The following is a 26,368-nucleotide window of genomic DNA, read 5'->3' as shown; positions in this document are numbered from 1 at the left end:
ATACTAAGAATTAAGAATAAAGAGAAGAGCCGCTTGACCTACCCATACCAAGCATCCGACGGCCTCTGCCGTTTTTGTTTTATTTCGAGTTTGGTAGGTCTAGCGGCTCTTCTTATTATTTTGTCAGTGCCCGACGTCTTTATACGAAAGACGACAGAGGATGGCAATGCCGGATAGTCAGAGTCGGTCTCCGGTGTGTGTTAGCCTTAAGGCCCTTAACCCTGGGTGATGACGCCGTGGTCAGCTGGTCACCTGACATCAATCCCACTGAACAAGTGTAGGATTTTATTAATAGAAAGCTAAAAAAGAAAAAGAAAAAGCAAGCAAGAACGCTGCAGGTACCAAATTCGATGAACTGTCCGTCAGAATAAATACTATTTGGGATGACAACATCCCAGCATAAACAGCCCGTCAGCCGATATCATTAATGAGGCAAAGAGCTGTGGTACTGATCAATTATAACGGTGAACATTTAGTGCCGCGCTGATGACCGGACCGAGGACCGGTCCCACGGTCTTTTAGCTGTGAACCGTGGTCCAGTCCCAAAGAGGAAGACCGCCGGCGGTCCTCACTTCTTATCACCTTTCAACGGTCTCGCGCCATACTACTTCCCCAGCGATTCGTTGCCTCGGTCCATTGCCTATCTTCCACCAATCACCACCCATCCCACTTAATTAATCGCACCCACCCCCCTTTGCCATACACTAAACGACACAGACGACCATAGAGGCAGACGACCACCTCCCTCCACTCCGCAAACCGCCCTTTCGTGTGTGAGATGGGGGGAACAGGAGGCGCACGCCTTGGACGATTCCATTATATGGGGTAAATTTCAAAATTTACTACACCATAATGATCGCAATGACAATGATCTATGATGAAGGCATGACCCCTCTTCTCTAATGTTTGAAATGTATGTGACTACTAAAGATGTGTGTGTGTGTGTGTGTGTGTGTGTGTGTGTGTGTGTGTGTGTCGAACCTAGCAAGTTGCATTCTGATTTTTTGTTTTCTTTTGTCCATCTCTTGTCGCCACTCCTTTCTATCGCATTGTTGTCATTTAAAATAATACAATAATATTAAAATTTCGTTTGGTGTTTTAACTAATCAAGTAATATGAGTTTCATTAGTTTCTTCCGTCCAAAAAAACCAGTTATAACGTCTGTATTTTTAAAAGGTCCAATAGAATATTTGGGGACCCCGATAGCTCAGTTGATAGAGCACTCTCTTTATACGCAAAGGGCCAGAGATCGATCCCGGGTGCAGTCGATTTTTTTCTGAATCCCTGTCTACTCAGCAATGAATGGGTAGCTGAGTTTGTTAGATCTGGCGAAAAGTCACCATCGACCCCTCTTATCACCTCATCCACCCCCTCTTATTATAACTTCACGTCTCTCTCTTACTCTTCAATGCTCGCTGCCCTCTAATGTGTGTGTGTGTGGGGGGGGGGGGGGGGGGGGTAGGAGTTGCGTGTGTGTATCAACGCCACGAACAAGTCGATCAACGCCTTGGGCGATGCCATTATCTCCGTTAATGGGGATAAATTTCAAATTTTATTAAATTATCGAAGTAACAATGAAGTACGGTGAGCAAATAAAGAAGGCATCACCCCTCTTCTCTAATTAGGTTACAATTTGAAATGAGTGTGACTACTCCGTGTGTTTTACTCCTGTAGGCCACGGTTTTCATCGTGTAGCGGTCTTTAACGGTTCAAGAATGAACGGACCGGTCTCTCGGTCCTTGCGGTCTTCATTTCCCAAGGACCGTAGGACCGTGGTCCTTAAGCTTGCCAAGGACCGCCCCGCACTAGTGAACATTCAAAATACTAAAGTGAAGTGCGCCGCGTTTGATGATTTCAATTTTTTGCTCAATTTTGCAAAATCGAGTTTTTGATCACTGCATTTGGATATTTGCGACTTTGAAACGGTTTACATAAATTCAATGAATTATACACCAAAAGAAAACGAGTTTTGTCTAGTTTCCAAATCTGTATATATGTCATTGTATTTGTTCCATCCAGTATCGAAATATTGGCGAAAACAAAATGTCTAGTTTCTTTTGTAAACGACCATAATATGCGGCTATGTGGTATTGTGGTATGACACTCGTTTTCTGATCGGAAGGTCCTTGGTTCGAGCCTCGTTCGGTGCATGGTTGAGTCCTTAGACATGGCTCTTCACTCACATTCTCTCACCGTACTCGGGTGTAAAATGAGTACCTGGCCGTTAACAGCATTGTTTCTGTCTGAAAAAAAATTGTAATATCAGCTAACAGGCGTCATGACTTTTTCTACCCGTTGCTATTGATCAGGGAAAATCGTTTTGAGCACGTTTAGTGGATATTGCGCGATATAAAAGTTCATTTATTTTCTTTTAGGTGAAGAAGTTATGTGATGTCGGGCCTACTTAATTGTGAAAATTATAGACAAAAGAAATTACTTTGTAAAATTTATATATATATATATATATATATATATATATATATATATATATATATATATATATATATATATATATATATATATATTTTATTATATATATATATATATTATTATTATATATATATATATATATATATATATATATATATATACATCACACACACACACACACACACACACACACACACACACACACGCATTGTCGCCATAAATTCTTAACATTATATTTATACATTTTTATGCATGCCACGTCTGTAAACAAATTTCCAATTTGTGGATGAATAAAGTCTATTATTAGTAGTATTATCTTTTCGCTGGGTGTGGTGGATTTTCTTTCGTTCGAGTTTCTAAAGGTTGATGTTAGGAGGTTGTATCTGGTTTTGAAAAAAAAAAAAATGAAAAAAATAAATAACAATGTGAAATTGAATGTAAGCTTCAATTAAATATACGAAAAGAGATAAAAGTGGACGTTTCGGCTTTCCCCTTTATCAACAAAACAGGATGAATGAAACACTACAGACGAATGAGATAATGTGGTGGTGGCGTTGTTAAGATGAATAAACAAAAACATTGATGGGCAAGAAATAGTATCTATTCTATTTTGTGAGGAATCACGAATTAAAATAGAAAAATAAGATATCTATTTATAAAAGGTGCGCAATTAATTAAGTCAAAAGTGGGGAAGCGGAGAGGGACTGTGTAATGCAGTAAAGAAAGTGAAATAAAATAAAGTGTGGACTATTGTTGGAAAATAAATACATTGGAATTGGAAATAAATACAAAATATAAGGGATGTAGGTAGTAGTATAATCATTAGTGGCAGTAGCAGCAGCAGGAGCAACAGTAGTATTGTTAGTAGTAGTAGTAGTAGTAGTAGTAGTAGTAGTAGTAGTAGTAGTAGTAGTGTGAGTAAAGAGCCTTTTCCAAGGACACAACTATGCGCCGAGCAAGGCTCGAACCCTGGACCTCCCGATCCGAAAGTGAGTGTCATACCACTAGACCACAATATAGTCGGAATGGACAATACTTATCTATTATTATTTTATTTATTTTGGTTTGGCCGATTACAATTCGGGTTATCAGCCCTGTATGTAAATCAGGAGGTGACGTTGAGTCTCGCTGGATAGGGGTTAAAATGCTTTCACAGACCACTGATTTTACATAATGATAAGAGGTAGGATTTAAAAAAACGAATTAGATCTATGTGTCACTTCTAAACACGGGCTACACCCAGGGTTGCAATATCACCAGCGTTCCTTGTGGCAAATTTCGATTTCAAAAGGTGATCAAATAGATAGAACGAAATGGACGTCACTCAGCTCTTTGCTATTGTTTTTAGCCTGTCAGTGTGGTGAGTCGTTCTCATTCAATTGTATCAATGAGACTATAAAATAAACGGTTTTAGGTTACACGCAGTTTTGTATGTTGGCGCGTTCTATCCGGCTGGCGAAATGTTGTGAGTTTTTTGGGTTTTTTTTTTTTTTACCACAATATAGAACCTCGCGTAGCCAGAAGTTACAAACACTTCAAACCCATTCAAAAAAAACAAAAAAAAAAAAAAAAAAAAAAAAGAGAGAGAGAGAGAGAGAGAGAGAGAGAGAGAGAGAGAGAGAGAGAGAGAGAGAGAGAGAGAGAGAGAGAAACCAACTCATCAATTTTGGTAATCAAACAAATCAACTACACTAGGGGAAAGATTGCTATTATTTTTTAGAAAATATAAATTGGAAAGAAAAAAAAAGGAATACATTAACAACTGAAGCATTGTTATCCTTATAGCACAGAGTAGTTATAGTCACTTTAAGCTAATTTGGCCACGCACATATCCATCTGGCAGCATTGGTTAAAACCGTGTAATCATAACCACATTCTTCACAGTACGTGACATAACAAACAACTGGACAACTTTCGTAAGAAACCGAAAATCAAAACCGAAACCAATCTCGTGGGGTCTTCTTGGAATTTCTTTATTTAATGTGACAGATAAAACTGCACGCCAAATCATCATGGTAGGATTAAAGTCTAATATTGTGATCGATAGCATAGGCTTCTTAGATATTAAGCGACGTGTACTTATTTGCAGGTCTGATAACCCAATACCTTATGGGCTCATTACTGTAATGGAAATCTAAAAAAAAAAAAAAAAAAATTTTTTTAATGACGCAAAATATTGTCCATTACAACAATGTTAAACGAGGCCCATAAGTGGGATCGGTTGTCATAATAATATTATTATATGTACACGTCGGCTTCTTATGTATTTAGCGACATACTTGGAACACCTAGGTATTAAATTAAATAAATTAATAGAAAAAAAGAAGTGTCGACTGGATATTTTTTTAAGAAGAAGAAGAAGAAGAAGAAGAAGAAGAAGAAGAAGATGATATTGAGCGAATGCATTATCTACCAAATTCAGTCCCTTTGTTTGTGAACAAAGAAAAATTACAATGAACTCTCCACACAGGACTGGTATCTCGGTTTTCAGGCTTGTTTTTAAAATGATTTGTGTTGTTTTGTGAGTTTTGTCCACTCGTAGAAATCATCGAGCCCTTTAAAAATTGTTTACATGTGTGCTGACCTCGAAAAAGTATTCTCTGTGTTGGTTACAACTAAGCGACAGAATCTGTGATAACCGCATTCACCTTATAGATAGAATGCGCTTGGCCAAGGAGTTCACAACATTGCCATCCGGAAGTATAACGGACCAACACGCAAACTCTGTGTAACCATGAACTTTTATAGTCTGGTTAATACAGTTTAGTGAGAACAACTCACAAACGCGGATGGCAAAAACAATAACAAAGCCCTGAGTGACGTCATCTGCATACTATCTATAGTTGATTGTTTACAAAGAATAGAAAGAGTGAAGCTGACCTTACTCTGTTCTTTGTTATTGTTTTTTGACTCCCAGTTAGGTGATTAGTTCTCAATGGATAATTATATTATTATTATTATTATTATTATTATTATTATTATTATTATTATTATTATTATTATTACAGTGCCAGTATCCGCAAATAGTGCTCAAAGGTGCTTTTAAATAGTTTTTTTTTGGCGTCACACTAGTTCATTCATTCGACTACAAAATCACCACAACAGTCCACACACACACACACACACACACACACACACACACACACACACACATATATATATATATATATATATATAATATATATATATATATATATATATATATATCCTGTTCGAAGTTCACATAGAATCATGAAAAGCAGAATGAAAGAGATTGGTTTTTAAATGCCGTTTGAAGACTGGTAAACTTTCACATTGTCGGGTTTCATGTGGTAAATAATTCCATATGATTGGAGCCGAAAATACAAAACCACGCTCAGCAAACATTGTTCTTGGGATGTTTTTCTCCATTAGCGAAGAACTGGCGGATCGCAGAGATCAAATTGGTCTATATTCCCTCACAAGGCATGTCCCTTCTATGAAGGAGAAGTGGCAAATAGGAATAGACAGATAACTTCCCCAAACACATAAGTTGTCTGGTGCCACTTTTGCCCTGTTATAGTCGGGTTAAAATTCCTGACAACTCGACAAAAAGTTTTAAAAATATAAAGACAAAGGTAGTAGAAGTAGTGGTAGACTATTGGCACGTTATATAGGGATAGATAGGTTCAGAAAGTAAGTATTAAGCCATGTTAACGCAGAAATACTGTAATATAAATCAACAGAATTGCCTTACATAATAACACGTTAACACATAATTAGCCAAAAGAATAATAATAGTACATTTTAATTAATTAAAATAAGGCTATGGGTAGTTCATCCCTTCATGGTCCGTTTCTCAAATTATTATAATTGGTTCCTTATCTGTTTGGATATGACTGGTGACGGCGTTAAGGTTATTTTATTGAGGAGCCTTTTCGTCATTGTCTGGTTGTCCTAGTGGGTCAATTGGATTCAGTAGTCTGATGTCACGCGCCCGGCAACGGCGGCCATCTTGGTTCTAAACAAAGAAAATCTTTACTTTTTATTCTTCATGCTGGCTAGAACTTTTCGTTCCCTTTTCATATGCCTTGTGATCAGAATGTGTAAAAGTCAAAACATGATCAAATTGATGGGGTTTTTTTTTTCCTCTGGATACGCTTTTAAGCTCGCCGGAGAAATATTTCATACGGCGTCCGCCATTGTTCCGATAGTTTAGAGCCAGTGTTACTAAGTTACCATATATCATTAGGAAGGAAGTGACGGTACGACTGTTGAATCCTATTGATAGATTCAGCTCTGGATCAACGTGTAACCGAATGACGTTTAATGGTAACCAGATCTGTGAATAAACAGGGGGAAATCTTTGACTAGTTGCGAAATGTTTGTATTCCTTATGAGCAGTGATGGGAGGATTTCCAATTAACAAACCCGTGACATCACCACTGATCTAAAATTTGTTAGTCATGATCCTTAATTTAATTAACGGGCTACAGGTAGCTTGGTGGAGTGGGGAAAGATAATTAAACAATGAGAGCATAAGAATCATCACATATAAATACATAATATTACGATCACGTATTAGCGATAGCGCATTTGTAAATGTAAAAGGGAGGGGGGGGGGCGTGTCTCAGCGGTACGGTCTTTGGTTCCTACCCGAAAGGCATCGAGTTCGATCACCCGCCGCTCCGCTGTGTGGCCTTGAGCAAGTCACCTCGCCTTAGCTCAATTTGCGGCGCTGCACTGCGGCTGACGCCTGGGTTATTTCAGTCTTCCCTTGGAATCGACCCTCATGACAAATATCCACTATGGGATGAATAAAGGGAATTTTATCTTATTTATTTATTTTTAAAAAAAATTAAATTCATATAATGTAATTCATTCATTTGGAAGACATGCATACATATGTGACCATTCGCCTCAAAACGGTATTAAGTCGGGTTGGTTAAGATGTGGAAAATTGACTTTATAACCAGAAATATCAGACTTATTTTGAGTTAATATGATTTATTGAGGAGAATGGCGACCATATTTTATGGTGCGAATGCCAACAATATATATTTTTGACCAGTTTAACATTAAATTCGGCTTTTAAGCATATGCTTCGTTCCGACATAAAACCGTTTTGAGACGATGGGTCACATAATGATATATATACATATATAGATAAAGAGAGTGAATGAAATTTTTGTTATAATAACATGAGTTATCAATTTCTGTTAATAACATAACATGAGTTATCGATGTTTGTTATTTCATAGGTTGTATCTACTCACGGCCCAGACGAAAACACAATATTAATTATTACTCACTACACATACCAGTTTTAAATTACATTAATTGATCATAACACAATTTAAGTCCACAGCTAAAAGATTGATTTTTACTTCATACCTTTGTCCATACAATGCTTCCAGCTACATAGAATTTCAAGCTGGTCTCTAGAATAGCATCTTGGTAATGAGAGAGAGAGAGAGAGAGAGAGAGAGAGAGAGAGAGAGAGAGAGAGAGAGAGAGAGAGAGAGAGAGAGAGAGAGAGAGAGAGAGAGAGAGAGAGAGAGAGAGAGAGAGAGAGAGAGAGAGAGAGATCGAATTAGCTTAATCTTTTCTTATATAGAAATATGACCGGAGTTTAGTCAATCCCAGAAACCAATGATGTTCTAGGATTCGTTAGTGCCAGAATGTTACTGGTCAATTACTCGACACCAATTATATTCCGTGTGCCTTAGTCATGGCTGGACCGACAGGTAATAATTGTGTAATCCAATGATAATTTTACTGCGTTTTGATCGACGGTCAATTAATTATTCAACCATATGGCATCTCTCGTCTATCGACTGGACGTTAATTTATTCAGTGTCATAATTGGGCATTCTTGTAATTATAGCAGATGTCGGTGTAATAAATCATCAAGGCGCAGCTGTGAGAAAATATTATGTATTGAGTTATTTAAAATCCTGATAAAGTTAGGAGGGATTTGAAATAGATCATTACAAGGCATTCAAGGTATTCAAGTGATGTATGGTGAATGAAATTGTAACAAAACATGCGAATTTGTATATTATTTTTTTCTCTATTGGAAGCCAGTGGACCGGTATTAATAATAATAATAAATGGTATTTATATAGCGCTTTACCCCGTTGTCACAGGCTCTAAGCGCTTTACAGTGATATAAAACAAAACATATTACAGTGAGACAAGTGTGAAGGAAACGTGATACGAATTCAATTTAACAACAACAAAATATGAAAATAATATTGCAACATTATGACGTAAAAAGATAAAACTTTAAGCGAGATTTGAACGTTGTCAACGAATCCGAGCATCTCACGTGTGACGGGAGAGAGTTCCAAAAATGGGGGGCCGAAAATTGAAAAGACTGTTCACCTATTTTACGCAATGGCTTAGGTTTGACAAGGATTGATTGGTCATTGCTTGACCTCAAGTTTCTATTGGGGACATATATGTTTAGAAGGTCTTTAATATAGGAGGGACTGTTCGTGCTTAGGGATTTGTAGACAACAGTACAAATCTTATAGGCAACTCTTTTTTCAACAGGAAGCCAATGTAACTCACGGAGAAGAAGAGTTGCTGACGGGTATTTTTTGTTATTGCGTACAATGAGCCTGGCTGCGTTATTTTGAGCAACCTGAAGTTTGCTAATTTTGTCTTTAGTTAAATTCGCCCAAAGGGAGTTACAGTAGTCCAATTTAGATAAAACCAAGGAATTAATTAAAAGTTCTGTTATATGCTTCGGTATTAAATTACGAATTTTGCTTATTTTTTTTCATTTCTATGTACATAGATTGTATGGTGTTATTCACGTGGCTTGTCATGGAAAGATCTTTATCAATGATGACGCCAAGGTTTTTTGCTTTATTTGAAAATTCTATTGTGCTATTTCCGAGAGTAATTAGTGATTTATTTGCCTGTTTAAGGATACTCGGTCTTCCACACATTAAAATCTCAGTTTTACTATCATTTAATTTTAACTTATTGTGGTACATCCAAGATTTAATCTCATTAAAACAGCTCGTAATTCGTTGTATTAAGAACTGTAAATTACTAAGGGGTGCTGAATCATATATTTGCGTATCATCTGCATAAAAATGATAACTCAGATTGAATCTGGATATCAGACTAGAAAGGGGCTGCATATATACAGTAAAAAGGACAGGGCCAAGAACAGAGCCTTGTGGCACTCCAAAATTTAGTAAAACTTGTTCTGACTGAACACCATTCACCACGACAGTCTGCCATCGATCCTGTAAATATGATGTAAACCATTTAAGGGCAATTCCTTTTATGCCGAACGTATTTTCTAGTCTTCTTAACAAAATGTCATGGTCAATGGTGTCAAAGGCAGCTGAAAGATCTAAAAGGCATAATACATTGATATTGTTAGCATTACATAACAAGTCATTAAAGATTTTAAGAAGCGCCGTTTCAGTACTGTGTTGATGTTTGTAGGCTGACTGAAAGGGTTGTTCCAAACTGTTGTTCTTAAGATGAGATGTTAATTGTGTAAGAACTACCTTCTCCAAAAGTTTTGACAAAAAAGGTAAATTTGATACAGGACGATAATTGTTTAATATATTGTGGTCCAGTGATGGTTTCTTCAGAAGTGGTTTGACGAGGGCACTTTTAAAGCACGATGGAACTTCGCCAGTCAGTATGGATGTATTTATGATTGATGTAATGGATGGTAATAATGTATCGATGGAGCTGGCCAAAAGCTGTGCTGGTAGGGGATCAAGGTCGCAGGATTTAATGGGGGCTTTTTTTATCAACTCGTTTATGAAACTAGGTGAAACTGGTTGGAACTTGTCTAAAGGGGTACCACAGAATGTATTTGTATCTATAAATGGTTCATGCCGATCTAGTTCTGAACGAATGTTATGGATTTTGTCTTTAAAAAAAGTTGACAAATGTGTCTGGCAAGTCTCTTTGATTGGTTGTAGATGGTAATGAAGTGCATCTTTCACGTCCAAGTAGATCATTGCAGATGTTAAATAATTGTTTACAAGATTTAGAAGTTTCAAATTTTGAAAGAAAATACGTGGTCTTTGCCTTTTTTATTGTTGTCTTCCAGGCACGAAATGCGCTCTTGAAAATTTCACGATGAATCATGAGGCCTGATGTTTTCAGCAGTCTTTCTGCTCTCCGACACTTCGTTTTAGCTTCTTTAACGTCCGACGTATACCACGGAGCATACTTGCGGTTGGTGACGGTCCCATTACATGGCCCCACGAGCAGTTTTGTTTCGCATCAAAGCGTATATATTATATATATATATATTATATATATATATATATATATATATATATATATATATATATATATATATATATACATACTGTAAAATTAAGGTTACACATAGTTTTGTGTATTTGTGCGATTAATTAAGTGAGTAGAATAGGTTTGTATTATACTTAAACGCATACCATCGATTGTAATACTTGTATATTTCGCTTATTTTCGCAATCACAACAGACATGCAATGCGCTATTTTCCTTTGTAAAATCCTGTTGAAATTGTCGTTCGCATAGCAAAATTCTGCCTTATATGGATTACCTTACTTCATGTACAAATGAATTTTTTATTATAAGAAAGGCAATAATGGATATTATATATGAACAGAAGATACGCGATGATAGACAGTCATGAAAAATAATTGTTGTCTACACTTACAAGTTTACATAACTGAATCTCATCAGTTTCCGTGGTTTTTTGTAACAAATTGGATTCAGTAGTCTGATGTCACGCCGCCGGGCAACGGCGGCCATCTTGATTCTAAACAAATAAAATCATTACTTTTTATTCTTCATGCTGGCTAGAACTTTTCATATGCCTTGTGATCAGAATGTGTAAAAGTCAAAACATGATCAAATTTATGTGGTTTTTTTTTCCCCTCTGGATACGCTTTTATGCTCGCCGGGGAAATATTTCATACGGCGTCCGCCATTGTTCCGATAGTTTAGAGCCAGTGTTACTAAGTTACCATGCGTCATTAGGAAGGAAGTGACGATACGACTGTTGAAGAGTATTGTACAAATACTTCAATTAAACAAACTGACAACTCTTGTTTAGGACCTCTACACTATTGATAAAGGCAGCGATACCGATCTATACCCTTTATCCATATCACACAATTAATTAATTAGCCTCACATTTCGATGAATACTAAGACTACTTCAATTCATGGGTAGATTTTTGCATTTTAAATAGGAACTAATAAGTGCAATGTTAGTTGTGTACATATATATATTTATTAACAATTCTTTAAACAATATTTGCTAAAATTATCAATGAACTGAAACGAGGAAAAACATGGTACAGAGTTTGTTTGTTTTTCAGACAAAAGAGTTACTTTGCGCGTCACGAAATATCGGGCTTTGTTGACTATCAATTTGTATCATGATATAATATAACATGGCCGTTGCTGTCATTGTTTACTTTAATAATTATTCCAACTTTCGACGGGCGTGGTTATTTTCCGTTCAACTACAAGTTCATTACATCAATTACAGTTTTCTCTGAAGGATTAAAAAGTAGCCCAGCAGGTTTTGAAAGTCTACTTCTCTCTCTCTCTCTTATATATATACATTTGTCTGTGACCAATCTTATCAAAACGGTATTATGTCGGGGTGAACCTGTCGCATACCATCCAAATTTTAAGGTTAACGTACAACATTTAAGCATTCGTGTCGTAGAATGAGTTTTCATTCTTTACCTTCACACGACTGAAATTTTCTAAACGTTATCATTTCGACTTCAAATAAAAATAAATGTCCTTTATGGGAAGTTTGTCTGTAGAATCTATTCCAACGAAAGACTGCAATATACCAGGCGTCAGCCGCTGTGCATCGACAGCAAATTGGCTAGGGCGAGCCGTGTGCCACGAAAACTAAATTTTATCTATCTAGTTCATTTTATCAGATTACCATATTGATGCCGAGGCGCACACTTATGTTTGGCCTGCCGTGACCCACGCCCAAACATTAAATCGAAACTTGGTTCAATATAGATACCAAGTAGAATGGACCATGACCACGCCCCTCGGACAGTTGTCCGAATGTAAACAATGGTCGTTAGTGCTCAACAAACATATTGCATGGTATTACCATCGCGTTGTGTGCGTTTCAGTCAAACAAATAAGCAAATCTAGTGAAAACCAATCAAACAGTTAGCAGTCGATTAAAAAAAAAAAACGATGACAGAATGATGTCAACTTTCTTCATTCGTTTGTTCGTAATCAACCAACTATGTTTGTCCGAGCGGGCTGGAGGGTGAGTTACAAATGCCGCGTCTTGATTAGTAAAAAAACTACTGGTTAATTCGTTAAGAAGTCAAATGAAAGTATTCAATTTAACAAAGAAAAGCATAATAATATAATACTAATATTAGACATCGTGTTTATTTTAATCGAAAGATCAAATTTGTTTCGTCAAATCCCATTGATTGAAAACAGACTCCATCATTTTTTAGCACGTGAGTTTGTGTCAACTTTCCGGTTAGCTTTTATGACAATGAGGATGGGAGGGGGGGGGGGCATTGAATCGATACAAGTTAGTGGTTCCTCTCTCATTATTTTGAATAACTAATTTCTTAAAGTCTATACATATTGACGAACCATTTTCCATTCTAAACATTGGGAGAGAATTCTACAATAATTTAGCGAAATACATAAGATATTAAAAGCAGAAAATATCTCTCTTCGCCCAAATAAAAAGATTCGTGGAGTTCTCTTACGAAGTCGAAAAACGTAGGGATTGTCTATTAATACAATAGAAATTGAGTTCAAATCTTATTCAACAGTTGAATCATACATTTTGAGTTGATCGAGGCAACGTTCATTCACTGGACAGCTATGTTTGTATTTTATATTATGTTTGAGTGAGAGTATGTGTGTATGTTATATATATGTATGTATGTATGTATGCGAGAGAGAGAGAGAGAGAGAGAGAGAGAGAGAGAGAGAGAGAGAGAGAGAGAGAGAGAGAGTAAATGCTATCATCACCCACTCGCATCTAATCTAAGAAGCGCCGTGGGGTGAGAACACTGTGTTGCTGTCTAACGCAACGACACGTCAGCAATAAGAAAAATGATCTAATGAGAAATGCAGGCCCGCGTTACAAGGTAACCGACACCATCGACTCTTTTCCCTCCCCTATCGTCTTATCGAGCAATAATCGACTAGCCATTTGTTATAGTATCGATTATCAAGTGTTCGACGATGTCATTGAAATTAATATTAGTTTAGTACTGTTATACTCCGAAAAAAATTGTGGCCGGAGAAATCGTCCTTCAAATATCATCGGTTAAAATCATCATCATCATCTTGTCAAAAAACACTCAAACCCGAGTCTTCACTGAAGTGGCACATTGAGAGTTTTTGACGAAAAGAGGAGTATTCAGTGGCGGTTCTAGCCTATTTACAGTGGTAAATACAGTGGTATATATATATATATATATATATATATATATATATATATATATATATATATATATATATATATATATATATATATATATTTTTTTTTTTTTTTTTTTTTTTTATTTTTTTTTTTTTAAATTTATCTTTTTATTTTTTTAAAGTTATTTATTTATTTATTTATTTTTTAATTATTTTTTTTAATTATTATTTTTTTCACCTTTAAAAAATAATATTTTCAACCACAAATAATCACATTCATAATGAAATGACAATACCAGTAGATTTTGATTATTCCAAACGTAATCAAAAATGAATCACGAAAGAGAATAAACTAAAAATAAGCGACGAGACATAATGCGACAACACCTTGACAATACAAGTCCATTTCGTTCACTCGAAAAATTAAAGATTTGCTTTAATCCCTCAACGGCGAGATTAATATTTCTGTTACATTACTGGTTTTCAGTAGTATGTGGTAACCATAAAGTTTTAATCGAGAAGCAACAACAGCGATATGACTCGAGTTTCATTCAGAGCTCAAATTGCATTTAACTGCTGTCTTGATGATTAGAATGATTGTGCCGGTGGTGGTAGTGGTTGGAATAGTGGTAGCGGTGGTGGTGGTGGTGGAGGAGGATGTAATTATGGTAGTGGTTTTGGTGGTGCTGTTGGTTAGAATGATATTTATGGAGACGATGACGGAAATTTTATGATGATGTTGATATTGTTTTTATTGCTATTGTAGTACTTGTTGTTTATATTGTTGTTGTTGTTAATGATGAAGATGATGATGATGATGATGATGATGATGATGATGATGATGATGATAATGATGATGATGATAATGATGATGATAATGATGATTATGATGACAACGACGATGTCGTCGACAATGATGGTTACCATACGATATTACAATATTACAAAGTTTATTCAATCTTAGGCTTTCGACAATAAATCATACAATTTGATGACCACATACATGAAAGTGGAAAAAAATGGTAAATGGAACCAAACAATAAACTGATACCATTAATAACCACAAAAAATACAACAATAGTAACACCACCAATACGTACAATAATAATAATAATAATAATAATAATAATAATAATAATAATAATAATAATAATAATAATAACAATAACAATAATAATAATGATGATAATAATAATAATAATAATAATAATAATAATAATAATAATAATAATAATAATAATAATAATAATAATGATAATAATAATAATAATAATAATAATAATAATAATAATAATAATAACAATAATAATATTACCATCATCATTACTACCACCACCATCATTACTACTACCACCACCGCTACCACTATCACTACCACCATCACCATCATTATTACGTTTCCAATCATTTTTTCTCGTTTCTAAAAATTTGATATCTATCAAAACAGACGAAATTCCGGTCATTTTTTTTAAAGGGTAGTTAAAATATCTACGATTTTATTAGCCCTAAAAACTACGATTTTTATTTTCCTATTTCAAGTAGGCAGGTCTGCTATGACAAGTATCAGTATCAGTTCCATAGTCAAAAGAAGACCAACAAAAACACAGTTTATTTAATCTTAGGCTTTCGCCAATACTTCATACAATACAATTAAGACAAAATAATGTTACCAATTTCTCCTCATGCATTCGTTAGACTATAACAATAACGACCGTGTTATCTTTACTCCTCACCCAACCAACCCCGAGCTTCCCGCCTCTTCATCGTGAACTATCTTGTATGTATTAGCTTCAGGACGGGCAAGTACGGAATCTGCCCACCCTTCCGTATTTCCTCTATAACTTAGAATTCAACTCTCTCCTTTCTCAGAAGAGTATTTCTCGTATACTAATTCAATTGTTGAGAAAACCAAAATGGTGGTTGTATTTTATATATTTATTTAGTCGTGACTTTTGAATAAAAGTGTTTTGTTTTATTAGACGGAATACAATAGAAAATTGCATTGTTTTGCAAAATTATTTTGTCTGGCAATAAAAATACAGCGGTAATTATTTAAGAATTAAAAAAAAAAGAACTAACAAATTAATTTGTTAAAAAACAAAACAAAAAACACCCCAAACAACAACAACAACAACAAAAAAACAAATAAGAAAACAATTTAAATAAATGAGTTTTGAGAAGCACTAAAGAAAACGAGAAAAAAAGAAAAGTTTAAATGGATAAACAAATATATAAAAACAACACAAATTAATACTAAATTGATATAAAATTAGTAAATTAATAAATTTAATTCAATACTGGAACATTCCCAAAGTCATTACATCAATGGTACCAGCACAAGTAAGGCAATAAATAAGAAAAAGTTCGTTTGCCAAAATCTCGATTTAGTTTTCACTGGTTAATAAGGTGGGCTCATTTGAATTAGCCCGACCTAGTACTAGAGAGGCCAGACAGCAAAAATCGGAGTTAGTTCACCGTCAGGCGACGTAACGATGAGATGACGATGTGGGCGGAGTGGGGGGGGGGGGGGGGAGTGATAAAAAAGAACAGGAGCGTATCCTGGTTTATGCATTAAGGGATGCATAGTGATTCGCAATCTATTAAAAATACACACAAATTGATTTCAGCACGAAGTATAAAGTTTAAGTAGTAACTTTTTAAATTATCTAATTTAAATTTGATTATTTCAGACCTGGTAATACAGCATATAACTTGAAAAAACAGGCTGGTATTTGCCCACCCTGCCCATTATTACCAGCCGTCCCTGGGAGTATTATTCTAATCGATCTATTATTTATTTGAAGGACGTGTTTTGGCCGGAAAACTGGAAAACACGTCCTACAAATAATATAATAGATCGATTAGAATAATATTCCTCTTTTCGTCAAAAACTCTCAATGTGCCACACTCAGTGAAGACTCGGGTTTGAGTGTTTTTTGACAAGATGATGATGATGATGATGATTTTAACCGATGATATTTGAAGGACGATTTCTCCGGACAAATTTTTTTTAATATGTTGTTTTTGGGAGGCTTTTTTTTTCAGAATACGGAGGCGTCCCAAAGAAAAGAATATATTTGTCCTCGGTCTTGCGTGTTCTGAGCGAGGGGGGTGATACACGTGCGTACATGCCTGTGCAGCAGCAATATGGTTTGTCGTCTTGTAATAAAGTCAAGCGATTTTTAGCGTTGTCAATGACTGGAATGGTAAAAATCATCCCAAAGCTGGCCAGGAAGATGTATCCTCTGCACATTACCTAACTTCACTGAGATGTGGATGGATACCTGGCTAATAGGAGGGCGATAGTGTAAATAATATTAGTACGAAAGATGCGATCAACAGGCGACATATAGTGTATGAAATGAAAATTCGGTTCCCCAGACATCGTGAGTGATACCGTGAAGATGAACTAGATAAACGTAATATGTTACCAACCTCGTCAATCTGCTATTAAAAACAAATTTAAAATTGAGCTTTTATATAGCGCAATATCCACTAAAAGTGCTCAAAGCGCTTTAGAAGGGGTCCCTTTACAACAGCAACACTTTAACACGTAGGACTAGACATGACGCCTGTTAGGCGATATTACATTTTTTTTCGGACAGAGACATGACTGTTAACGGCCAGGTACTCATTTTACACCTGAGTTTGGTGAGAGAATGTGAGTAAAGAGCATTTTCCAAGGACTCAACTATGCGCCCAACGAGGCTCGAACCCAGGACCTTCCGATCCGAAAGCGAGTCATACCACTAGACCACATAGCCACACTGTTATTGTGTTGGAATGAACCAGATAAAGAATAATTTGTTTTAAGTCAAGATGTGTGTGCGTGTGTGTGTGTGTGTGTGTGTGTGTGTGAGTGTGCATGTGTGTTGCTTTTTTCAAAAAGCCAAATGATATTGAAATCTTGTTACGACATAATATGACAGTTAAAGGCGAAAAAAAACCCGACAAAAAACTAAAAACTAAACAAAAACAACAAAATCTTTAAAAACAACACAAACAAACAAACACAAACACACACACACAACACACGCGTGTGCGCGCATTAACACATCTTGAGCTTTTATATAGATAGTATGGTTGTGAAACGCTTGACAAAGTATAGATAGTATGCGCTTGGCCAAGAAGCTCATAACATTGCCATCCGTAAGTGTAACGGACCAACACACAAAACTGTGTGTATCCATGAACGTTTATAGTCCGGTTAATACAGTTTAGTGAGCATTACTCATAAACGCGGATGGCAAAAAACAATAACAAAGACCTGAGTGACGTCATCTGCATACCATCTATAGATAGTATGCAGATGACGTCACTCAGGCCTTTGTTATTGTTTTTGCCATCCGCGTTTGTGAGTTGTTCTCACTAAACTGTATTAACCAGACTATAAAAGTTCATGATTACACAGAGTTTGTGTGTTGGTCCGTTATACTTCCGGATGGCAATGTTGTGAACTCCTTGGCCAAGCGCATTCTATCTATAGGCAAAATCCGCTTAATATGTTACACGGGACCCGAAGCCAACAACTATGAAAACCTAGGATGAGACCTTGCATCATAATATTTACTACTTTTTTTTTTCTCGATAAAGACAATGCTGTAACATGAGTCTTTTCCGAGGACTTTTCCTTGTGCCACTTTCTGCGCGAACCAGAGACCACAAGGTTACTGTCACACCACAAGATGACATTTTTTTAAAAATTGAAAAATAAGTGAGCATTTATATAGGGCAATATCCACTAAACGTGTTCAAAGCGCTTTACAAGGGGTCCCTGTCCAATAGCAACATTTAACATAGGACAAGTGACGCCTGTAAGGCGATATTATTTTTTTTTCGAACAGAGACAACGTTGTTAACGGCCAGATACTCATTATAACACCTGAGTACAGTGAGAGAATGTGAGTAAAGAGCCTTTTCCAAGGACTCAACTATGCGCCGAGCGAGTCTCGAACCCGAAAGCGAGTGTCATACCCCAAGACCACATAGCCGCACATAACCGCATGGTTCGACCAAAAGAATGGATCGGTAGCCCAATTTCCCCAAATAGGCCCTACAATGAATATGAACAAAATACATGTATTTACACAGTTATTTCCATTGTTTATAGAAATGTAATAGTGAAAATTTAAGGTCCTAAACCGAAACCTTATGATTGATTGCCAGAATGGTTCTATAGCAGATGGGTTTTGAATTGGTCTTGGTAACCTGTATGCAAAATTGTCAAGCTTTCAACCCGGATTTGTACGGTTTTAGCCTAATTCCCCCTACTCAGGGAACGATGTTCATTTTTACCGTGAGTTTCAAAACAAAATAAAAACTTAGACATTATTATTATTATTATTATTATTATTATTATTATTATTATTATTATTATTATTATTATTATTATTATTATTATTATTATTATTATTATTATTATTATTATTATTATTATTATTATTATTATTATTATTATTATTATTATTATGAACAAGGTTTGAAGAATCTGGTGGAAGCAGCCAAAGTGTGTGGGTCCTTAGAAAAAAATAAATTAAGGGAAGCAAGTAAAAAGTCATAAATATTGGTGGCTTTCAAAACCTGACATGTGACAAATAGACACTTAGATAACCACGCCTCTCGGACATTCGTCATAATGTAAACAATGGCAAAGATTGGTAAATATAGCAATCTACCCGTTTTACTATCATTGGTATGTGTCTAAGTAAAATACCCACTATTCTACCCCTTGATCAATAGAACCAACAAAGAAAACTATGAGTAAACGTATACGTTTATAATATGATCGAGAAAAGCATATAAAAACTAGTCACCCATTTGGCTGTATAAAAACAATAACAATTACCAGAGAGCTGTCGATTTCCTTCCAGGTATTGATTATAAACAATCAACTCTGTTTGTCCGAGCACGTGTGAAGGTGTGTCACAAATTCCATGTTTTGATTGGACAAAAATCTACTGGTTAATCAACTCTCTCCTTATCAGACATTTTCAGGATTTCCCCTCAAACTTCATACCCAACTAACACAAAAATATATTTTTTATCACTTTGACATTATAGCAGTAAAGTTCTTGCCATACATAATTTCTTTAGCAAAACATACTCTACAACATCTTTTAAAGAATTTTATGATGTACAAAAGAAATTTGAATAAGAAAAATGTTGGTTGTATCGTAACGAATGTGGCGATTTTCCTATAATTGGTAAGGAGAGGGTTAAGGAACAGGCACGGGTGAAAGATAAAGATCTGAAAAGGTGTGTATAGATAATATGTGCTTGGCTAAGAAGCTCACAACATTGCCATCCGGAAGTATAACGGACCAACACACAAATCTATGTGTAACCATGAACGTTTATAATCAGGTTAATACAGTTTAGTGAAAATTACTCTTAAACGCGGATAGCAAAAAACAGTCACAATAACTCGAGTGACGTCAACTTCATTCTTTCTATAAACAACCACCTATGTTTGTTCGAGCACGTGTGAAGGTGTGTCACAAATTCCATGTTTTGATTGGACAAAAAAAAAGGCCTGGTGATATCATCTTCGTTCTATCTATGCCAGACAAAGCTTTTGGGCACTAACACATACATATCTTCTTCCATTTTCTCTCTCTCTCTCTCTCTCTCTCTCTCTCTCTCTCTCTCTCTCTCTCTCTCTCTCTCTCTCTCTCTCCTTTTCCCCATTTATCCCCGCCTTCCTTCTCGTGCACTTCATCTTGCATCGACATTCAACATCCTCATTTACATTGTTTCCACATTTGACAAAATGTGATATTTTGTAACCTTACATATTTGTGTTTGTTTTTTGTTTTTGTCTCTTGACGAAGGCCAAGGGCCGAAACGTTGTTTGTATTGTGTTGTTCCCTTATATATTTGAGTCACATTTACTCACTTTATCTGTCTCTCCGTTTGGCACTGTTTCATGCACACTTTTCAGCTCTTTATCTTTCAAAACCAGCAAAGTCAAATCAAGTGAGTAAATGAGATAATACTCTCGATCTTTCAACCAATTATTGACGCTTTAATGTGCTTATTTAAAATACCTACTCACATGATCCACCAGCCGGATATAAGTACCAACACACAAAAATTATATATGTGCAATCTTAAACGTTTATCGTCTGATATTACAAAAGTTAGTGAGAACTACTCATAAAAACGACTGGCGAAGAAAAATAACAAAGAGCTGAGTAAGATGAATTGGATTCAGTAGTCTGATGTCACGCCGCCCGGCAACGGCGGCCATCTTGGTTCTAAACAAAGAAAATCATTACTTTTTATTCTTCATGCTGGTTAGAACTTTTCATATGCCTTGTGATCAGAATGTGTAAAAGTCAAAACATGATCAAATTTATGTTTTTTTTTCCTCTGAATACGCTTTTATGCTCGCCGGGGAAATATTTCATACGGGCGTCCGCCATTGTTCCGATAGTTTAGAGCCAGTGTTACAAGGTTACCATGCGTCATTAGGAAGGAAGTGACGTTACGACTGTTGAAGAGTATTTCATTCCTTCTGTTGGACTCCGTGGAATCAAAATAAAAAACAAAAATCAACATTGTATGGTACTTCAAGACAAAGAATAAAAAAAATCTCATGTTTAGCTCACTCAATCCTAGAGATTGTTGCTACTTTTCAAAATTGTAGAAAAAAAAATGTATTGAAAATGAGCATGTGCATAAATACTTTTTTTTCAACTTGTACCATTAACACGTAAAAACGATAAAAATTAGCTTTGATACTACGCCTATAATTTATCTCATAAAATGTAATAAAAAAGGCATGGGGTAAAAGTAACCATGGTAAATTACGGATATAGTGGGTGTTAGGGTTGAGTGAGTTTATAAGTAACTAAATAAATAAAAAAAGAATGGTCGTTTTCTTTGAATGATAAAAATGAGGTTTTATAAGTAACCTCCTCAATCTAACGCCCCTCTAATTTAGAAAAGTGAGTGGTGCAGGTACTTATGTTGATCATAACAAGAAATGAAGTAAGTAGAAAAGTACCAGAAGACAATAGAAAATTTAAAAAAAAAAAAAAAAAAAAAAACTTCGCCGCGATGGGGACTCGAACCCGCGACCTTGTCGAGTGGCGGATGTCTTCGACTGTAATAGCTACCCTCTCTCAGCCAGGCGGAGTTGTCGTACAAGGAAGGTCGCCGGTTCGAGCCCCCATCGCCGCGAAGTTTGAAAAAAAAATTTCTATTGTCTTCTGGAATTTTCTTCTCACTTAATTTCTTGTTATTAGTATTAGCCCCTCGAATTTGTACACCAAGGTAAATTATATCAGGATATGTACAGCCCTTCAGTTTTGAGTAAATTGTTTTTAGAACAGAATGTGGCATCGTGCTTTAATCTATCTATGGAAGCTTTAGGTAATAATTTGTGCTTACATAGCACATAATACGTATCCTAGATCATTTCGTAAGCAACACACAAACACACGCTCACACGCAGGGACGGCTGGTAATAATGGGCAGGGTGGGCAAATACCAGCCTGTTTTTTTCAAGTTATAAGCTGTATTACCAGGTCCGAAATAATCTAATTTAAATGAGATAATTTTAAAAGTTAGTACTTAAACTTGATACTTCGTACTGAAATCAATTTGTATGTATTTTTGATAGATTGCGAATCACCATGCACCCCGTAATGCATAAACCAGGATACGCTCCTGTTCTTTTTTTATCCCCCCCCCCCCCCCCACCTTTCCCAACCACTCCACTCCGCCCACATCGTCATCTCATCGCCTGACGGTGATTTTGCTGTCTGGCCTCTCTAGTTCTAGGTCGGGCTAATTCAAATGAGCCCACCTTATAAACCAGTGAACACTTAATAGAGATTTTGGCAAGCGAACTTTTTCTTATTTATTGCCTTATTTGTGCTGATACCATTGATGTAATAACATTGGGAAGGTTCCAGTATTGAATTAAATTTATCAATTTACTAATATTATATCAAGTTAGTATTAACTCGTGTTGTTTTAATATATTTGTTTATCCATTTAAATTATTTCTTTTTTTTTTCTCGTTTTCTTTAGTGCTTCTCAAAATTCATTTATTTAAATTGTTGTCTTATTTGTTTGTTTGTTTGTTTGTTTTTTTTGTTTGTTTGTTTTTTTTTTTTTTTTTTTTGTTGTTTTTTTTAACAAATTAATTTGTTCCCTTTTTAAAAAAAATCTTTAAGTAATTACCGCTGTATTTTTATTGCCAGACTAAATATTTTTGCAAAACAATGTATTTTCTATTGCATTCCCTCTAATAAAACACTTTTATTCAGAAGTCACGACTAAATAAATATATAAAATACAACCACCATTTTGGTTTACTCAACAATTGAATTAGTATACGAGAAATACTCTTCTGAGAAAGGAGAGAGTTGAATTCTAAGTTATAGAGGAAATAAAGACGTTTAAAGGAAGGGTGGGCAGATTCCGTACTTGCCCGTCCTGAAGCTAATACATACATAAGATAGTTCGCGATGAAGAGGCGGGAAGATAGGGGTTGGTTGGGTAAGGAGTAAAGATAACACGGTCGTTATTGTTATAGTCTAACGAATGCATGAGGAGAAATTGGTAACATTATTTTGTCTTAATTGTATTGTATGAAGTATTGGCGAAAGCCTAAGATTAAATAAACTTTGTTTTTATTTGTCTTTTTTGACTATGGAACTGATACTTGTCATAGCAGACCTGCCTACTTGAAATAGGAAAATAAAAATCGTAGTTTTCAGGGTTGATAAAATCGTAGATATTTTAACTATCCTTTAAAAAAATCACCGGAATTTTCGTCTATTAAGGTATCAAATTTTAAAAAACGAGAAAAACTGATTTGAAACGTAATAATGATGGTGATGGTGGTGGTGGTAATAGTGATAGTGGTGGTAGTAATGATGATGGTAATATTATTATTGTTATTATTATTATTATTATTATTATTATTATTATTATTATTATTATTATTATTATTATTATTATTATTATTATTATTATTATTATTATTATTATTGTACGTATTGGTTGTATTACGATTGTTGTATTTTTGTGGTTATTAATGGTATCAATTTATTGTTTGGTTCCATTTACCATTTTTTCCACTTTCATGTATGTTGTCATCAAATTGTATGATTTAATGGCGAAAGCCTAAGATTAAATAAACTTTGTAATATCGTACGGTAATCATCATTGTCGAAGACATCGTCGTTGCCATCATTATCATCATCATTAACAACAACAACAACAACATTAACACCAAGTACTACAATAGCAATAAAAACAATATCAACATCATCATATAATTTTCGTCATCGTCTCCACAACTATCATTCTAACCAACAGCACCACCAAAACCACTACCATAATTACATCCTCCCTCACCGTCTCCTTTTCCTCCTCCTCCTCCTCCTCTACCACCACCACCGGTACCACTATTCCAACCACTACCACCACCGGCACAATCATTCTAACCACCAAGAGAGCAGTAAAAAATGATGCAATTTGAGCTCTGAATGAAACTCGAGTCATATCGCGGTTGTTGCTTCTCGATGAAAACTTTAAAGTTACTACGTACTTCTGAAAATGTAACAGAAATATCAATCTCTTTAATTTTTCGAGTGAACGAAATGTACTTGTATTGTCAAGGTGTTGTCGCATTTTGTCTCGTCGCTTTATTTTTTTTGTTGTATTCTCTTTCGTGATTCCTTTTTGATTACGTTTGGAATAATTAAAATCTACTGGTATTGTCATTTCATTGTGAATGTGGTTATTTGTTGTTGAATAAATTTTTATTTAAATTTTTATTTGTTGTCGAGTAAATCAATTCAATACCTTATAAAAGAAAACTGTTCATTTTGTTTTATTTAGATCCTCTATAATCAATTCATTTCTTCAGTGCATGCGTACGTCTAAAAGTTGGTAATGTAATTCCAAATAAATAAATAAATAAAGGACGATAAATAAATAAAGGTTAATTTTTCTTCTCCTAGCATTTACTGCCAGATTGTCATTTTTAATCCAAAAAAAAAACTTTAAGCATAAATATACAATTTAGAAGCACTCCGTTCAATAAGTCTCAATCAATTGCATGCAGAGCTAAAAAGTCTCTAACTTAACTTGAACTAACAATGAGCTGAATGGCTGTAACATAAGAAAATGAAAGATTATGGTGCTTGGAGTGAATCAGGCACTTTACGACTATTTTACGTAATTCTAAACCTTGTTTAGATTTTTCTTTAGATATAAAATAGATCTGGCATACCTTTAGCAGAGTACGACGTCAGATTAAAGACTTGACTTTTGTTTTGTTCGACGAGCGAGAAAACACTGTCTTTCGTTCGATACAACCTGAAAATGGCAAGGAAAAACAACTCAAGAGAAGGTTTGCATTTTTTTTAAAATGAAGACATAATTTATTGTTAATCATAGAAACCGTTTCATAACTTTTTCACTGCCGCTGTGATGTTCTATTTTATTTTTATCACCTAAACTAAACGCTGCGTAAGCTTGACAATAAGTCAAGAAGGCCATTATTCCAATTCCAATTTCCTAGCTTTCAATTCCAAGAAACCTCTCTGCACGTAAACAGGCGTTCTCATTCAATATTTCACACAATATAAACAGCCAACTTTCAAAAGTAATAAAATTTGCATTTGAACTTTAATTAACGAACGTGTAAATGGATTTTTTTTTCTTTCTAGAATAATCCCCCCAGAACCAGTTTCGTTAAGTTTAAATTTCTGTTTCAATTCATTGATCTGTGTCAGGTAATGTCACCGAGGAATTCAGGTTTAGAATAAAGGAAATTCTAGGAGTAATAAGAAATAAGAGTGGAATATGAGTATGAGTCAATTGAATATGTGTTGTTTAGCTGCATGTAACATTGTCTTCTTGTGTAGGTGGAAACATTACCTAGTCACTAGGTTGATTGTCAGTATTTTTCGGGTCCCAGTACAACACTTCAAAACTGGACTTTAAAAAAATATCAAATATCAGTTTCTTGTCACTGTTCAACCGTTCCCTTCCTTACCTCATATCTGTTTTTGATTAGGCCGCTCCGGCTCAATTTCTCCGAACGCTCAGGAAAATAAACTTGAACTCTATTTCTCTGAATGATCGACTAGCCTCCAGTAGCTGATGGGTTACGGACGTGATGTCGGTGCAAAAGTAAATGCTCAGAAAGAGTGGACAGGGAATTCTCACGTATCATGACGGTAGCGTTTTTTAGGCACATTGTTGGCAAAGATAGATTTTATCAAAAAGTTGTGCTATCGCGAATACTTCTGCACTTCACACTGCACTATCAAAAAGAGAACAGAAGCAAACCTAAATAACAAAGCCAATCAAGATAGAAATCTAACAGAAAGTTGGGAATAAAAGACAGAGCGCCCAAGCAGTGGTGAAAGAAAACCCTCAAAAAATGCATACAATTCATCATTCACAGACACTCTCGCAAATAACTAAAAAATCTTGATTACAGAAACCGATCGGAGAAATAGAGATCAAGTTTATTTTCCCGCGCAATCAGAGAAATATTCACTTCGTTTTGATTATTTTCACTGAGACGACTTG

The 26,368-nt window shown here is 35.3% G+C and overlaps 1 protein-coding gene across 3 annotated transcripts in view; it reads left to right on the top strand.

The window, feature by feature from the left end:
- The window catches only part of LOC144959113 (SPATS2-like protein), a 54,277-nt gene that overhangs the window by 2,038 nt on the left and 25,871 nt on the right, over positions 1 to 26,368 (top strand). The window contains exon 1 of one of the 3 annotated variants that reach the window (XM_078891537.1): positions 24,413 to 25,178. The exons of 1 other annotated variant lie outside the window; for it this stretch is intronic. In XM_078891537.1, coding sequence (XP_078747663.1) covers positions 25,151 to 25,178 — 28 coding nt within the window. In that variant the 5' untranslated portion in view covers positions 24,413 to 25,150. Of the gene's footprint in view, positions 1 to 24,412; positions 25,179 to 25,636; positions 25,692 to 26,368 lie in introns of those variants that run through there. One more of the 3 variants, XM_078891539.1, reaches the window with a different exon arrangement.

Source organism: Berghia stephanieae, chromosome 13 (assembly GCF_034508935.2).
Source record: "Berghia stephanieae isolate SIO BIC M18660-M18661 chromosome 13, UCSD_Bste_1.3, whole genome shotgun sequence".
Lineage (NCBI taxonomy): Eukaryota > Metazoa > Mollusca > Gastropoda > Nudibranchia > Aeolidiidae > Berghia > Berghia stephanieae.
Note: the sequence above shows the minus strand (reverse complement) of the source record. Positions and strands in the feature narration are given on the sequence as shown.